We start from the raw sequence: 14,224 nt of genomic DNA, 5'->3' as shown, positions 1-14,224 counted from the left end.
TACTTTTGTACCATCAAAAATAAGTTACCTGATAGGTTTGGAGCAACAACTGCTTCGGTCATTTTAACCAAGTCAGATCCACTAGTCTCCATCAGTGAAGATGGCTGCTGTTCCCCCGTGTGTTGATGGGATGTATCAGTGGAAGAGCTAGAAGTGGTAGTTGGAGTTCCTGGAGCAGTGCCAGGCAAACTAGGGGGTGGTGAAGAATTAGTAACATGACTAGATAGATGAAGCACGACAGAGGTAGAGGTTGGGGGTGGCATATTAGATGTGGTTGTAGAAGTGTTAGGGACAGGAGCAGTCTCGAGTTCAGGTGTAGAAACCTTTGGAGGTAGTGCAGACATCTGACATGAGACCTGAACATTTGGAAGTGTCATTGGAACAGATGGCTGAAGCGAAGAGACCATTTCAGAAGTAAGAGATGTTGGGACTTCAACAGATTTTCCAGATTGGCTGACTGGGCTTTGCTCTTTTTGTCCATCATCATTGCTCGAAGAGATGATGGGTACAGTATTTCTGGCTACAACAGTCTGGACTGAACTGCCTCTGGTTAACACTGTTGTTGTTGGAGACAGAGGAATTCTACGGGCAACGGCTATAGTCCCTGGGCTAGAGCAAGCCGGTGGAGAGCCTAAAAGCTGCTGAAAGGGTGCAGACGTGCTAGGCTGTATAGAAGATTGTCCAACAGAAGTAGGTTTTGAGCCATTAGTACCAGAGAGGCATTCTTGTTTTGGAACTCCTTGGCTAGGCTGTTGAGTTGGTGACACTATGCCTAAAGGGCAAGCCTGACTTGAAAGTGCTTTCACTTGAAGTTGACCAAGGACTGGTCGGCATTGTTGACTAGCAGCTACACTGACAGCTGGTGAGTTTGTTGCTGTAGCTGTTGATGAAAGTTGTGATGTAGTTGACACTGTGTTCGGAGCAAGCTGGATATTTGCAGAGACTAACGGACCAACCATTGTAACAGGCTGAGACATGACATTGGTACTCGACGTAGCTTGAATTATCGAATACACTGGCCCTGTAATGAATTGCTGCCGTGTGTTGGTAGGGTTTTGTTGCCGAACATCTGCCGATCTTATTGGGTTTTTATTGGGAACTGCAAGCACCTTGGATACAATAGCTGGTGGAACTACAGATGCAGTGTTGGTAGCGGAGCTAATTGGATTGGCTGTCACAAAGACTGTGATCTGGTTTTGTGGTGTTGGAGCTGATGACATGGGTCTTTGCAATACTGATTGAGAGGCATTCGACATAGCCATAAGGTTGGCATTTGAACTTACAGTAGTGTTGGGAATGGACGCGAGGCTTAAGAGCACTGCTTGGTTCGAACCAACACTTGATACAGCACTGACAGGTTGCAGGTTTGAACCACTACTGGGGACAAGATTTGGGCTTGATACCGAGACCAATTTTGGTTTCAGATCGGTTTCACTTGTAGGCAAACTATCTGTGCTCTGCAAGACGACAGAATTAGTTTGGCTGTCTTGGGCCAACGAGGCATGTGAGCTCTCTTTCTGCACAGAATCTCTACCTATTTTTGATATTTGACTATTTGGAGATTTTACTGACAAGGATGGGGTGCCTGTATTGTCCAGCAGTTGATTGAGAGATGTTGGAGCATCTCTAAAGCCTGGTGACATAGAAGAGCCAAGCTCTTGCTGAGCTGATGTTCGGGATTGATTCCGATCATCAATGTGCTGTTCGACCAAATTGTTAGGATCTTGGCTTTTTGGATCCTGAGACGGCAGCTGAGGGCTTTCAAGTTTAGACACAGAAGCCTGCTCTCTTAACGGAGCAGCCTGATGTTGCTCTGGCCGATGAGCCACGTTGTGTCCATCTTTAACTGGATCGCCACTACCAGGTATAGTCTGCAGAGAACTGAAATTCTTCTGCGGCTCGCCAGGTCCTGATGAGGGCAGAGATGCAGATGTAGTTGGGAGCGCTGAGGCGGTACTAACCATTACAGTCTGCAGACCCAGCATTTGCTGCTGATATGGTGGGGGTGTTAGTGTGGTTTTGGCACCCTTTTGTCTTCCTGGGCTTGGAGTGGCAGTTTTTCTATTTGAGGCTGGGCTGGAGCGCCGACTATTACTGGGACTAGCCCGTTTTGCATGTCCAACACCAGGTTGTTTGTCTTGTTTTCCTCCAGAACTTACAATGCCAGCACCTGAAGGATAAGACTGTGGGCCAATATTGTTGCCACTAGAGTTACTGTTGAGAGGAAGAGTTGCTAGGTTTGGTGGAGCCTGGCCAATAGCTTTAAGGGTTGTTGGGTTTAAACCCTGCTGATCAAAGCCACGATTAAGATTGGGTTGCCGTGGTGGCAGTGGAATGTTTATTTTAGGCGGGAAAAGACCAGCAATAGAGGCATTCAGTCGTTCAGGGGACAGATTTATCTCAGAGGGTTCAGTACTAGGTGGACGGTTGGTTGGAGTTAGAGGGTGGTGATACGGTCGGGGACTGGCCCGATTAGGGGTTTTGGGGCGGGAGCTTTGGGAACTTGAAGGAGCAGTGGGAAAGTGAATATTATGCGAACTAGTCATTGGTGTCACCTGCTGTGACTGTTGTTGAGGGCTTGCTCCTGGAACAGACTTCATTAAATGAGTATTTGCACCTTGGTTAGCAATCATTTGTTGATTTCCATTTCCTGACTGCAGACCAATTTCAAGCGGTCCTCTGTCCTGAACACTGTGTGTTCCTGGAGTTTCATCCATTTGCAAACCTGACGTTGGTTGTCCACCCTCTGAATTTGGCGTCCTTCTTTGTGGTCCAGGGAGAGGGGGATTTAACATGAGTGGCATGCCCCTGGCTTTATCTGGAGAAGGTGGAACAGCTCCATGCCCTTGAAGATCTATCATTACAGGCATGTTGCCCTGCTGCGACACAGGCATTCTCTGAGCAGGATCATTGGGATTAACAAGAGCCTTCGACATGTGGCCGCCCTGTTGTAGTGGCATTCGATTCTTAGCTTCCTGTTGCATTTTAAGCATCATCATCATTTGTTGCTGCTGATGTGCCTGCTGCTGCTGATGTGCCTGCTGCTGCTGGTGTGCCTGCTGCTGCTGTTGTTGCTGTGCCTGCTGCAGTTGTTGTTGCTGCTGTTGCGCCTGCTGCTGTTGTTGCGGTTGTTGGAGGTGCTGTGGTTGCTGCTGCTGTTGTTGCATCTGCATTGACTGTTGTGAATGAATCAGGGGCTGGACATGATGAGGTCCTTGTGATGCTCCAGATTGACCTAGAGGACCTTGCACACTCTGGATCTGTTGCTGCTGGATTTGTTGTTGTTGCATCTTTTGCTGCTGTATTTGCTGCATCTGTTGCTGTTGTTGTGAGGGCATAAACTGCATAGGTATTTGCTGTAATACCCTTTGATCTCCAGGTTGACCAGACAGACCTACAATTAAAACAATAATTTAACACATACACAACAATAATTCCTCACCAGGGATAAGACATTTTTTTTACATGTCAATCGCGATTCAGTCTTAAAGGGATACAATTTTTGTGTTAAAATAATAATTTAATAAGTGCATTGAGTCAATATAACAAGATGCGGACACTGAATCCTGTTTTTTATTTGTCATCTGGCTGTTCTGCGTGAATGAGGTGCATAGTTTAACATACTACATGAGTGATGATCAAGGATTTGTCTGCGTCTGCACTTTATAGGGATATAAACACATAAACCTAATCTCCAGGGTTGATCTGAGAGTTTATTTAACTCTCAGATCAACTCCATCCATCCATCCATTTTCTTCCGCTTATCCAGGGCTGGGTCGCAGGGGCAGCAGTCTAAGTAGAGATGCCCAGACATCCCTCACCCTAGACACTTCATCTAGCTCTTCCGGGGGGACACCGAGGCGTTCCCAGGCCAGCCGGGAGACATAGTCCCACCAGCGTGTCCTAGGTCTTGCGGGAGGCATCCGGAACAGATGCCCAAGCCACCTCAACTGACCCCTCTCGATGTGGAGGAGCAGCGGCTCTACTCCGATCTCCTCCCGAGCTTCTCACCCTATCTCTAATGGATCGCACAGCCACCCTGCGGAGGAAGCTCATTTCGGCCGCCTGTATACGGGATCTTGTCCTTTCAGTCATGACCCAAAGCTCATGGCCATAGGTGAGAGTAGGAACGTAGATTGACCGGTAAATTGAGAGCTTCGCCTTGCAGCTCAGCTCTTTCTTCACCACGACAGACCAGTACATCGACCGCATTACTGCAGAAGCTGCACCGATCCGTCTGTCAATCTCCCGTTCCATCCTTCCCTCACTCGTGAACAAGACCCCAAGATACTTAAACTCCTCCACTTGAGGCAGGAACTCTCCACCAACCTGAAGTGGGCAAGCCACCCTTTTCCGACTGAGGACCATGGCCTAGGATTTGGAGGTCCTGATTTTCATTCCAGCCGCTTCTCACTCGGCTGTAAACCGTCCCATTGCATGCTGAAGGTCCTGGTTTGAAGGGGCCAACACGACAACATCATCCGCAAATAGCAAAGACGAGATCGTATGGTCCCCAAACCTGACACCCTCCGGCCCCTGGCCGCGCCTAGAAATTCTGTCCATAAAAATTAAGAACAGAACCGGTGACAAAGGGCAGCCCTGCCGGAGTCCGACATGCACTGGGAACAAGCCCGACTTACTGCCGGCAATGCGAACCAAGCTCCTGCTTCGGTCGTACAGGGACCTGACAGCCCTTAGCAAAGGACCACAGACCCCATACTCCCGAAGCACCCTCCACAGTATGCTGCGAGGGACACAGTCGAATGCCTTCTCCAAATCCACAAAACACATGTGGATTGGTTGGGCAAACTCCCATGAACCCTCCAGCACTCTGTAGAGGGTATGGAGCTTGTCCAGCATTCCACGGCCCGGAAGAAAACCACACTGTTCCTCCTGAATCCGAGGTTCTACTATCGGCCGTATTCTCCTTTCCAGTACCCTGGCATAGACTTTCCCGGGAAGGCTGAGAAGTGTGATCCTCCTATAGTTGGAACACACCCTCCGGTCCCCCTTCTTAAAAAGAGGGACCACCACCCCGGTCTGCCATCCCAGAGGCACTGTCCCCGACCGCCACGCGATGCTGCAGAGGCGTGTCAGCCAAGACAGCCCCACAACATCCAGAGACTTGAGGTACTCAGGGTGAATCTCATCCACCCCCGGAGCCTTGCCACCGAGGAGTTTCTTGACTACCTCAGTGACTTCGGCTTGGGTGATGGACGAGTCCACCTCTGAGCCCTCAACCTCTGCTTCCTCAATGGAAGACGTGACGGTGGGATTGAGGAGATCCTCGAAGTACTCCTTCCACCGTCCGACGACATCCCCAGTTCAGGTCAACAGCTTCCCACCTCCACTGTAAACAGCATTGGTAGGGCACTGTTTCCCTCTCCTGAGGCGCCGGACGGTTTGCCAGAATCTCTTTGAGGCCAGTCTATAGTCCTTCTCCATGGCCTCACCAAACTCCTCCCAGGCCCAAGTTTTTGCCTCCACAACCACCCGGGCAGCAGTCCGCTTGGCCTGCCGGTACCCGTCAGCTGCCTCAGGAGTCCCACAAGCCAACCAGGCCCGATAGGACTCCTTCTTCAGCTTGATGGTTTCCCTTACTTCCGGTGTCCACCACCGGGTTCGGGGATTCCTGCCTCGACAGGCACCGGAGACCTTACTGCCACAGCTCCGAGCGGCCGCTTCGGCAATGGAGGTGGAGAACATGGTCCACTCGGACTCAATGTCTCCAGCCTCCCTCGGGATCTGGTTGAAGCTCTGCCGGAGGTGGGACTTAAAGATCTCTCTGACAGGAGACTCGACCAGGCGTACCCAGCAGACCCTTACAGTACGTTTGGGTCTGCAGAGTCTGTCCAGCTTCCTCTCTCGCCATCGGATCCAACTCACCACCAGGTGGTGATCAGTTGACAGCTCAGCCCCTCTCTTAACCCGAGTGTCCAAAACATATGGTCGCAGGTCAGATGAAACGACCACAAAGTCGATCATCGACCTGCGGCCTAGGGTGTCCTGGTGCCACGTGCACTGATGGACACCCTTATGCTTGAACATGGTGTTCGTTATAGACAAACTGTGACTAGCACAGAAGTCCAATAACTGAACACCGCTCGGGTTCAGATCAGGGGGGCCGTTCCTCCCAATCACGCCCCTCCAGGTGTCACTGTCACAAACCCACACCAGCCCGCCGCCTCTCACCATGGGCAACTCCAGAGTGGTGAAGTGTCCATCCTCTCTCGAGGAGTGTGGTTCCAGAGCCCAAGCCATGCGTAGAGGTGATCCCGACTATCTCCAGTCGGAACCTCTCAACTTCACACACCATCTCAGACTCCTTCCCCGCCAGCGAGGTGATGTTCCACGTCCCTAGAGCTAGCTTCCGTATCCAGGGATCGGGCTGTCGAGGCACTCTCCTCCGACTGCCGCCCGATCCACTATGCACCGACCCCCTATGGTCCCTCCCGCACGTGGTGATCTCTCAGATCAACTCTTCAATTGAAATTGAATTTAAGAGTATTTAAGAGTTTGCTGTTTGAGTGAAGCTATCAAACTCAAGCGTTTTCCCGGCGACCCATCAAAATTAAAGTCCCGTTAACTTGAACACTCAGACGAAAAAAATACTCTAGTGTTTGCTCAGCAAAATTGTAATACCCTTGTAGTTAATTCATAATCTGTAGTAAACACTAATATATTATAGTACGATTCAAATACACAATAGTATCTAGGAAAGTTACTGCAGTTTACTATAGTAAAGATCATTATAGTAAAGTGATTTTATTGAAAACATATAACTCTATTGTATAGTAAATAAAATGAAATAGACAGAAATTGGAAAAAATAAAACAAATTTAGGTAAAGAAATAATTGTATGGCCCTAATTTATCCATCTGTATGTAACAATGTCATTTGTCAGTTACCTGCCTATTTATGTGATAAACTGCACTAGCATATTTATTTAATGATGACAACAAACGTTTTACACTTGCGCTAGAACTGTTGGGCCTCTGTAGCACCAGTGCTATGTGCCAAAAAAGTTAACATACAGCCCTGGACAAATAATCAGTGCTTGCTATGGTTCTATAGCAATCATGGAGAGTATTAAACACATTTAGGAGGCTGCAGTGGACACTTGGTAATACGCTAATAAGCAAATTTGTCCAATCAAGATCTTAAACAATTACAGTTTAGTGACACTTCAAATGAAATATACATATTTTCTATCTTTAAGTAATATTTGGACAACCACATGGCAATGCTTAATGTCAAGCACTTATTATGGCCGCCATATTGAAGGGTTATTCCAAAATCGAAGTGCTCATAACTTGCCACTTCAAAGGGCCATTCGGAATGGCTTAATTTCGAAGGTTACAAATGATGGTCACTTCCCGCCCCCATGATTCTTTGCGTGGCGATGGCACCTCCTTATGGGCACAGGATGTTGTTGTTTGGTCCCTTACACCCTTCAACCCTTCGAAAGGGGTAATCTCTTTGAAGGGCTAAGGCAGTGTTTCTCAAACTTTTTCTGCCATTCCCCAGGTATGGAGGTAGGGTAGGAGTCCGAGCCCCACCTGTCACCAATAGCCAAAAACAAAAGGGTAATAAACTTTAGGTCCACTGTCTGTCTTGGTTTTCTCTGCTGGTGCCGAATCTCCAGTTCTTTTCATTCCATGTCACAAACCTCTTACCTAAAATCATTCTTGCAATTTATTTGCAATCTGATGTTGTTTTAAGTAAGGCTTACATTTACATGTCGTTGTTTTGTTTTGAGTGTATGGTCAATAATAAAGTAATTAATAGAAATGACAAAATGTCCACCCATTTGTCGCGCCCCACTTGTCATGTCTCTATTCCCCACCAGTGGGGCCCGCCCCACACTTTGAGAAACACTGGGCTAAGGGGATAGGGATGATCCCCTCGGGATGGAATGCAGGACCTATCTGCATCTGGCATCTTTCTATGACAATTTTTCAAGTGTCCTCAGGTATTTTCATAATAATAATCTATATTTATGATGATGATGTTTGACGGGTGTTGCTTTTTTAAATGCATGTTTTAAATGACTCAAACACGCAGTGCTTTCAGATGGAGCAGCATTTTCCACTGATCACAGAGCCATACTTCACAAACAAGCTGCGCATAAAACAATTGCAGCCTTTGCAACTTCACAACCGCAATAGCCACAGAATTAATCAGGATTAGAATGGGAATTGCAATTTATCGTGCAGCCCTAGCTCAGAGCATCTTGAGATCTGAGGCAATCAACTCCTTAGGTGGCATTGAAAGATGTAATCGAAAGTTCAAAAAGCAGATAAAAGAAACTGAAGTAATTTACCCTGCTCCTGATGACATATTAATGTATTTTGAAGCGAATCTATCAGGTCAATGCAATAATTATTTAATAATAACGGTTATCTACAGCTTCTGCACCTGAAACTTTGGACGAATATCAATCGCACCCAAGTGCCCTACACACTTACAAGGGCACAGCTCTTGAGGAATTCTGAAGGGAGATTGTCAATTGGGTCTCATCACATAGCTGTAATTTAATATGAAAACAACCCTTCCCTTCAGCAGTGCTTTTCAGGGGCGCAAAAAATTACGTTTGGAACACGCTCTTTCTGACGCTACCGCAGGAATATTGCCTGGCAAAATATTTCACCTGAGGACTAACATTTTACAAAATCACAAACACCCACCTGCTAATTTTTCAGATGTACAAGATTCACAAGAATGGCATTCATAGATTCAAAACAGCTAACAGTTTGCAGGTATGGTCAACACTAGTGTGGGTGAGTGCAAATGTGACACGATTACATTAAAATGATTATGCTAATAAGACGTTTGAGAAATCGATTTGGAATTGAATCCTAACATAAGATCAATTTCAATGACTTACCAGGCCGATTAGCAAACTCAGAAACTTTCACGTTGGATTCAATGCCGGCTCCTTGATCACTAGTCAACCCTTGCATCTCCACTTCCTCCATTCCATGAGGCAGTGAATCCAGACCGCTAAAAACAGAGACAGGTTATATAAACTTTTAATGTTGTAATGAGATATATTTAAAAAGTACAGCTTAAAAAGTGCTTACCAAAGACCTTCGGATTGCTGTCCTTCGCCTGCCTTGGGTTTTTTCTTACGAGGAGGTTTCTTCTTTTTAGGCTTGGCCTGGTTAGCAGCAACCCCACCTGTTCCTTGTTTCCCACCAGGCCCAAACTGGTTAGCAGAAATATCACTTTGGAGAAGGTTAACTAATAGGGGACTTGTTAACGTTACATCCTTGTTTACCGGAAACCCACTTGCCTGGCCACAGGGCATCTGACCAGCAAACTGAGGATTGAATGACATTCCGTGACCAGGAAAATGGCCATTGCCCACCTGTAAATGTTGAGAGCCAGCCAGCATAGCCTGTTGTTGTTGCTGATTCTGCATGTCCGGAAGCATCTGTTGGCCAACATCAGCATTTACACCACCATCTCCTAGCTGATGTGCAAGTTGTTGACCAGCCTGCTGCTGCTGTAGCATCACCTGCTGTTGCTGCTTTTGCTGAAGATGTTGTTGTACTAAATGGTGATTGGCTGGAAGTCGCATTTGAGGACCATGCATTCCCAATGCTTGATTGGGGTTGCCATTCATTGGAATTTGTTGAGACTGTGCTTGAACCATTTGCTGATGTGGCTGCTGTTGTGGGTGCTGCATTTGTAGCTGCTGCTGTTGTAACTGTTGCTGTTGCTGCAACTGTTGCTGCAACTGTTGCTGTTGCTGCAACTGCTGCTGCTGCTGCAAATGAACCATCTGTTGTTGTTGCTGCTGCTGCTGCGGCGCCATCTGAGCTTGAAACTGAGGCAGATTACCTTGTAGATTGGGTGAAGGGCCTCTCATCATTTGACCTTGCACAACTCCGGCCTGACTTTTGGCGCCAAAGGCCTGCTTGTTACTCTGTAATTGATTGGCGACCATATGTTCCATCATAGTATTTTGCTGCTGTTGAAGTAACAGCGCCTGATGTCCCGGTCCTCCACTGAGTTGGTTTTGTTGCATTATTCCTTGACCCTGCTGTGGCACAATTTGCTTAGGAGGGGTCATCCCTCGTTGTCCTGGGTTCACTGGCCTGGACAAGACAGTCTGGCCCCCTGTCTGGCTTTGTGCCATTTGACTTTGAGAGGAAGCTACTGCCTGTGTTTGATGCTGGGACTGCACACCCATCATCTGAGTCGGAACACCTTGCTGAGGATGTCCCATACTACCGGCCGAAGTGGTGCCTGGGGGTTGAGCTGGAATGCCAGTGTGGTGGCTCATTACACCCACCTGAAGAGGATTGGGCTGCATGTGGTTGGGTGCAGAGGCTGAAGACTGGCCACCTATAATGAGATTTACTAATTGAATTTGGTGTTTGATGCTTAGATTCCCAAGTATTTATATAGTAATAATGCAGTGTCAAAACTTGGGCTGCAACGACGCGTTGACGTCATAGATTATGTCGACTACAAAAATACGTCAACGTGTCACATGATTTACATTATTTGGAGGAATGGCGGATTCTGCTCCCGGGCATAGTGCAAATGACGAAATTACATGATCTGGTTTTATTTAATATTTTTAAGTGTGGGAAAACTTCAAACAGAGTTCGGAAAAAACGGTGATTTGTTCACTCTGTAAAAAAAGAATGGCATTCCACGGCAGCACGACTGCGATGCAAGAGCACCTCAAGAGATAACATCCTGTGACTCTGCGATGAGCCTTTGTTACGGTCAATGACTCATAATAGACGTCACCCTTGAGCTGAAGCTATCGGCTAGCACATATTGTAATAATATGGTGGCGCTAGGAAACACGTCCGCACGGTCCATTGATTCGCGCAGATGACATGTCAGCGCAAGCTCTGTAAAACCCTGCTGTCTCGTCCCACTTTTGGACTGTTTAACTTCATATATAATAATGTTAACAGCTAATGGTGCTAATGAAAGTTACCTTTGGTGGCAGTAAACTTCAACATTAGTCAGATGTAAATCTTACATCCACGGAAATTGATAACAGATAGTAAACAACACGTTTCCTCGTTAGACCTTCACTGTATACATTTTGTCATGCTTTCTCGGTTAAAATACATTAATAGTATTTTAGAAAGGGTAACATACTTTTGTTGTCATGCACTACCCTTTTTGAAATGTAACTAGAACTTTGTGAAGTTACTTAAAATTTGTGACACAGTCTCCCAATATTTTTGTGCACTGTTGTTGTTGGGCATTATTTATGTTTGATTTGACTTGAAACTACATGTTGCCTCTCAGGATATTTTGCAGTGTATTAGGCAGGATACATATTTGAAGTAACGTCTTTAAACTATATGTTGCGTCTCAGGATATTTTGCACTGCATTAGGCAGTGTTTTTTGGACTTTGATCCATTATTATACATGTTGCCTTTCAGGCTGTTAGGCAGTATCTATGTTTGAATAAATTAAAGTATGTTTTCAGAAAATTATTTAATAAAACTTTTAAAGTTTAAAATACTAACGGTAGAAGCTGTACTTATTATTTTAACGGAAAGTTTACAAAATAATTAATATGGTAAAACAACAACAAGCATGAGATAAATCGGAAAAGTAATCGGTAGATCAATCGACTAATCGAAAAAATTATCTACCGATTTATCGACAATAAAAATAAAACGATTAATGTGTCATCCTACCTGTGTTTGTCATGCTCTGGCTGTTTTGTAGCTGGGGTGTACTAACTGCTCCACTAGTAGTTACCTGCCCTTGAGCAAAGTTCTGATTTACAGGAGCATTTGGAAACCCCATGGGCATTCGTTTGGGCATACCTGCAATTGACAAACATACATTGAAGCATGCATATACAAAACAAATAAAACATTCATGAAAACAATTAACCAACCTCCTATTGCGCCTTGTGAGATTTGTCCATGCTGTGAAATGCCCATAAAGCCTGGCTGAATGTTTCCTTGCTGGCCCATCACAGCTCTTCCTGGTGATCCAACACCCTGTGGGAAACCCTGGGGGGTTGTTGGACGTGGACCAAGTTGTCCCTGCCCCATCATTGGGGGAGTTCCAGGTGAGCCTTGTTGGAAAGGGGAACTCGAGGAACCAGGAGACTTAGCTGAAAGATTCCCCTGTGGAGCAGAGGAGGGAGGCAGGGGAGGAGGTGCTCTTGAGCTAACCACCCCTGATGCTCCCTGGGGACCTTTGGGTTGTGGGGCTGCAAACTGGTTTGTCCCTGCCTGCTGCTGTAACTGGTGCTGTGCCATTGTATTGAACACCTGTCCGGCCTGCTGGCTGCCAAATGGATATGGTGGTGGAGGATGACTGGGTGTTTGAACAGATGCCAAGGAGGGCTGCCGCTGCCCCATTTGTGGCTGGGCTGGGGCTTTTCTCCAACTGGGTCCCATGGTACCCTGGACTGGTGGTGGCTGGAGAACACCAGAGGGCAACTGGTTCCATCCAGGAGGTACAGGCATCTGGTTAGAGGGGTTAAAAGGGCCACGTGCACCACCTAGTTGAGCTAGCTGAACCTGTTGCTGCTGCTGGTGTTGCTGGTGATGGTGCTGTTGATGTTGCTGAAGTTGCTGTAGGGTTGCGGGATTCAACTGCCGATTTGCTTGCATGGCTTGTGCGTGATGGCCCTGTGGGGCCATGTTGTTAAGCGAACCATGTGCTACTTGTTGATGCTGGAGATGTTGTTGCTGTAAGGCAAGCCCCGAGAGCATGGGGTCCATTGTGTCTGAAAAACAAATTTGCACAGTGAACACCAGTGAAATAGAACAAAAGGCATTATGGAATATTGCCTTGTATAGCCCTCAACGTGGAACAAAACAATTGATGAATGATTCACACAGCGCTTCTGCCCTGTTGTGTACCGTACAAACCAAAAATGGTTTCGGCTAACTGATTGTGTGCCTTATGATAAAAAGCAGAACCAAACGTGACTGCTAAAAAAGACTGTTTTTGATCTCACATCACCTGTGGAGTGTGCTCCTGACAACACCTGCAACTAAATAAACATTGATTTGCATTGTATTAGGTATAGTCATGTTTCAGTAAAACTAGATATTTTTTTAATTTTACGCATTGGCCACAACAGCACAAAGTGAGCAGTGCATTATCTGATGTATTTGTTTACATCAATAATTTGATTGGATCTAAAATGCATCAAATCCAGAGTCAATAACTTTAGTCTCAGAATCAGAAGCACACTTTTCTGGAAACACTTCAGCAGGTTTGAAGTCGTCACCTGATTGGTTGAATTTTACAGGATTTCAAGGAGACATGTGTGTTGCGTTCTTTAACGGTTTGCCTGGAAACAACACAAAGCCATCTGATCGAAGTAGTAAGCTGTTGTGTTTACAACAGTTGCAATATCATTCATCACAATCGACTAAATGCTGAGTTCTTAAAAGTATGCAAAGATCACAGTCTAAACGTATAATCATTGTTATTGCTGTTAACTTTTGACACGTTTGTGAATGTACACCAGTCTGTTACTGCGGAAACAAAACAAAACGTGATTGGTGCTTTACCTGTCAAGTCATATGGCCTCTCGGGCGGGCCTTGGCCAAAGTTCCCAGACCTTCATAATTTCATCAGTAGCCCTAAACGGCCAAACTGTTCTACAGTACGTGTTTCGTAAATGGGTCATTCTACGGAAATGTAAATTTTTCTGTCCCTAGAGCTTTACAAAAATATTACACTTTAGGGTTTAGGCAATTTTTTTTATATTTTAAAATGAAACAATATGTTATTTGAACAATTACACCTTCTTATGCAATCAATTTGGCAATATTTTATTTTTATTCATTAATTAGAATTACAAGCACTACAGAAGTGCTCATCCCCACAGTCATGTACAGAGGGAAATGCTTTATTTTGAGGTCAAAAACTGTGTTTTCTTCCATTTAAAATACAATAATGTGTCCATAACTATCAAATATATGATGTAAATTACATAAAAAAACTAAATGCTAAATAAATATTATAAAATATATAATGAAAGTAGTGGTCCCCTGGAGTTGTGTCACTGGTGTTACCGTTTAACAAAAAAGGTCCTATCTTTAAATAAAAACCACACTGATGACATAACTTGACTTCCTTCTTCCAATTTCCTGGAGATCTATGAAGAGAAGCCCATGGTAAGTCCACTGTCTCTTTTCAATTGTCAGAAATCTTCTCATTTATCTCATGATTTCATATGAAGCTATTAGTCAAAGTCACTGGTAT

General features: G+C 45.6%; 1 protein-coding gene across 1 annotated transcript in view; it reads right to left on the bottom strand.

Moving 5' to 3' along the window:
* Positions 1-14,224, bottom strand: part of ncoa6 (nuclear receptor coactivator 6) — a 28,221-nt gene that overhangs the window by 8,483 nt on the left and 5,514 nt on the right. The window contains exons 6-10 of the mRNA XM_079479015.1: positions 11,889-12,731; positions 11,683-11,814; positions 9,084-10,353; positions 8,888-9,003; positions 29-3,394 (exon numbers count right to left, since the gene is read on the bottom strand). Coding sequence (XP_079335141.1) covers positions 29-3,394; positions 8,888-9,003; positions 9,084-10,353; positions 11,683-11,814; positions 11,889-12,731 — 5,727 coding nt within the window. The remainder of the gene's footprint in view (positions 1-28; positions 3,395-8,887; positions 9,004-9,083; positions 10,354-11,682; positions 11,815-11,888; positions 12,732-14,224) is intronic.

The sequence above is a fragment of the Barbatula barbatula genome, assembly GCF_947034865.1.
Source record: "Barbatula barbatula genome assembly, chromosome: 17".
NCBI classification, from domain to species: Eukaryota; Metazoa; Chordata; class Actinopteri; order Cypriniformes; family Nemacheilidae; genus Barbatula; species Barbatula barbatula.
Note: the sequence above shows the minus strand (reverse complement) of the source record. Positions and strands in the feature narration are given on the sequence as shown.